Genomic DNA, 3,019 nt, shown 5'->3' on the forward strand with positions numbered 1-3,019 from the left:
CCCTCCTCTTTGCCTCCCGTTGAACAACACCAACACCTCTTTGTAGCACTCCAAACATTTGGCTCCAGACTGCACACCAGAGTGATGCAGGAGGGTATTTATATAGACCTAACACATGCTTAATAGGACTGGATGATGCAAACGAGCTAAAATTTACACTTTATAGAGGTTTATAAGGGGTTGTAAATAGCTTGTGCCAAACATTACTCATGTCCCAGGACTGACATCTGTAGCACACTTCCTCTCTGCCTTAGACAGCACAAACACCTGATGCTGTCCCTCAAACGAAGCAGGTATAACCACGCAGGATGGGGTTTGGAGCTCTGCCCCAGGGCTGGGATGGGGCTGGGGGTTGCTATAGGGGGGTGAGGGCAATGCCGTACCTCTATAAGGTAGTCCTTGGGGTCACAGGTGCTGAAGGCTCTTCTGAAGAGGAGGTAGAGCCCCTCAGGAGTCCTCTGAGACCTGAGGAGCTGGTAGTCCTGCTGTGAGTCCATGTGGAGATGCCCCTTGGCATCACTCCAGGCGTCCTGTGGAAGGAAGAGACCCCGCTAAGCCAGGAGGCTCCGCTGGCCCTGCTCAGCCCAAGGAGCCCACGGCAGTGACCTCCAGCAGTACCGTGGGTCGTGAGGTCCTCCTTCTGTTCACCTTCTGGCCGGTTCACCCTCCACATCCCAGAGGTGGAAGGAGCCTGTGTTTTGGTTGCCCCATGCCCCTCCTCTAGTAGCCCACAGGCAAAGCTGTGCCGGCACGGCCCCTGCCACGAGCCCCTTGGTGCTCGGAACAGGCAGACCTGTGAAATCCAAGACCCAGCATTAATAGTCTGCAGAAAGACCCTTACAAGTTGAGATGTGATGGGGGGAAAGGACGTGGGGACACATGAAGGTGTTGCATTTGTTTGTGCTGTGTTTTCGGTGTATTTGGCAGGGGGGGACCTTCTGGAGGGGCTGATGTTCTCTCCAAGACCCATGCCACAAGCCCGCTGCTCTCAATTTATGATCAGACCCTTGCTAGGCTGTAGTGTCAGCCCTAGAAATTGCTACCCCTCTTCAAAATCCTTAATTTGTTGTGGCCAGGTTGTTTTGGCAGCCCAGCAAGTCCTCCCAAAAGCTGTTCGTTGTTGACGATGGTGACAAAGCCGCACCAAGAAGCAACGCAGTAGGTTACTCTTGCGCTTAAGGATTTCAAGGTTTGGAGTATAAAATCCTGCAATAATTCGGATTTGAACAGCGTTGTTGTCTTGATCTGTTGCATCTCCCATTGATATCTTTTGTTTACTGAGAAAAGGGACCTAAGAAGTACCTCACTGTACGTACACAAGTGGCATCGGTTCTCTTATCTTGGGGGAAAAAACAGAGGAAAAAGAATAAAGCATCTTGGCATCATTTCAGCCAGAAGTATAGAGTGATATTTCGAGAACATATTGTCCTTAGAGGGGGAGAGTAAAATCAGCTACACGAAGCTAGCATGACATTTGTTTTCATAGGAATATGGTGTGCAAATTAATCTCATAGTACATGGGGGGTTAAGCAAATTTGGATCTTTTTAACAGCTGACATACTTATCTAGAAGAAAGGCTGCTGGGAGAGAGAAAACCAGGACTGGAGAGATTTATAGAACTCTCCTTGCAGGATGCTGTTCAGCACCAACTGAAAGAGAAAGCCCAAATGCTGCCCGGTGTTTAATTCAGCACTGTTTGTCTTTCAGTGAGTACAAGAAGGCAGATTAGAAATGATCCTTTATGATTTTTTTTAACATGATGCTGTGAAATACTGTAGCATTCGGGCCACCACACACCCTGAATGGCTGGGAATTAGCAGGAAAACAGTACAGATAATAAGCCCTTCTTTTCATCCTTTCGTTACGCTGCGGATCACACTGCGGCTGATTGTGGAAGAATGTATTTTATGGTTAATTTGAAGTAAGCAGAGAGGTAAAATTTAACTTAGTGGAAAGCCTCACAAGGGGAAAAAACGTGAATTGCTTTCTGCAGCCAAGCGCAATTGCAATAAGCCCGACGTGGTGGGCTGGGGGTAGGTCACTGCTGGAGAGCACGGGGGTAGCTGCTGTAACTGCAGCCCCCGTGGGAAGACAAACCAAACAAGAACCCGGACCAACAGACCGTGTTAGAAGGGACAGCGATTTGCAGTAGCGATATCAAACCGCAAAATTAGAAACAAATTCCCCTCCCCATCTGCCACCACCAGGCTTTTACATACTGCCCAAATCCATTTGCATGTTTAATTTCTGATATCGCCGTGCCGCTGGCAGGCAGCCGTCAGGTTGTGTTTTCCTGTGCCCTGTTGATCTCTGCGATGCCGTCGAACGCGACCCACGGCTGGGTTATTGGTGCTGGCAGGAGCAGCCTTCCTGGCTGGTAACTTTTGCACTGTCTCAAAGTCATTAGCGGGAGCTCTGGTTAATTTTTAACGTGACTGACAGCAGTGCACAAGTGAACCAAGGTGCTGATGTGTCCTACGTGTGTGAGTGTGAGCTGGGCTGTGCAACCGCCTGTTGGAGCTCTTTGCAGCTAAGCACAGCAAAGGCATCCAAGTTCTGGTCCCACTCAGCCTTGCTGATCTGCTGCTGTATTTACGATCGTCTCTTTGCATTTAAGGTCCTCTGCAAAACCCATAGTGTAGACCTGATCTGTGGGTCCCTTTGGGTAGAACTGGGGTAGAAGCCCCCAAGCCCTTTTGGACTCCTTCCCCCTGAGCAGCGGAAGCCTGCCGGTGTGCGCCGTGCCCTGGACCAGCCCCGCTCTTTCAACCCATGAGCCAGATTCACCCGCAGGGAGGCAACCCCAAAAGCTGTCGTGCAAACATGCAAAGGACTCACCCCAAAATAGGAATTGTGCCCGTTGCTCCAGAGCACGGCCAGGTCCGCATTCTCGAACTCACCCCTGTCCGACATCCCAAAGAGGAGCCCGAACTGCAGGTTCTGGACAAGGAGCTGGAAATACACGACTTGTTCGGGATAGCTGACATTCCAGGAGAGCTCGAGTAGCCCCTGGGGATCG

The 3,019-nt window shown here is 50.4% G+C and overlaps 1 protein-coding gene across 1 annotated transcript in view; it reads right to left on the bottom strand.

The window, feature by feature from the left end:
* The window catches only part of DBH (dopamine beta-hydroxylase (dopamine beta-monooxygenase)), a gene marked incomplete at its 3' end in the record, with an annotated part of 10,331 nt that overhangs the window by 7,116 nt on the left and 196 nt on the right, over nt 1–3,019 (bottom strand). The window contains exons 2-3 of the mRNA XM_009701886.1: nt 2,839–3,015; nt 384–530 (exon numbers count right to left, since the gene is read on the bottom strand). Coding sequence (XP_009700188.1) covers nt 384–530; nt 2,839–3,015 — 324 coding nt within the window. The remainder of the gene's footprint in view (nt 1–383; nt 531–2,838; nt 3,016–3,019) is intronic.

Source organism: Cariama cristata, unplaced genomic scaffold (genome assembly GCF_000690535.1).
Source record: "Cariama cristata isolate BGI_N322 unplaced genomic scaffold, ASM69053v1 scaffold1796, whole genome shotgun sequence".
NCBI classification, from domain to species: domain Eukaryota; kingdom Metazoa; phylum Chordata; class Aves; order Cariamiformes; family Cariamidae; genus Cariama; species Cariama cristata.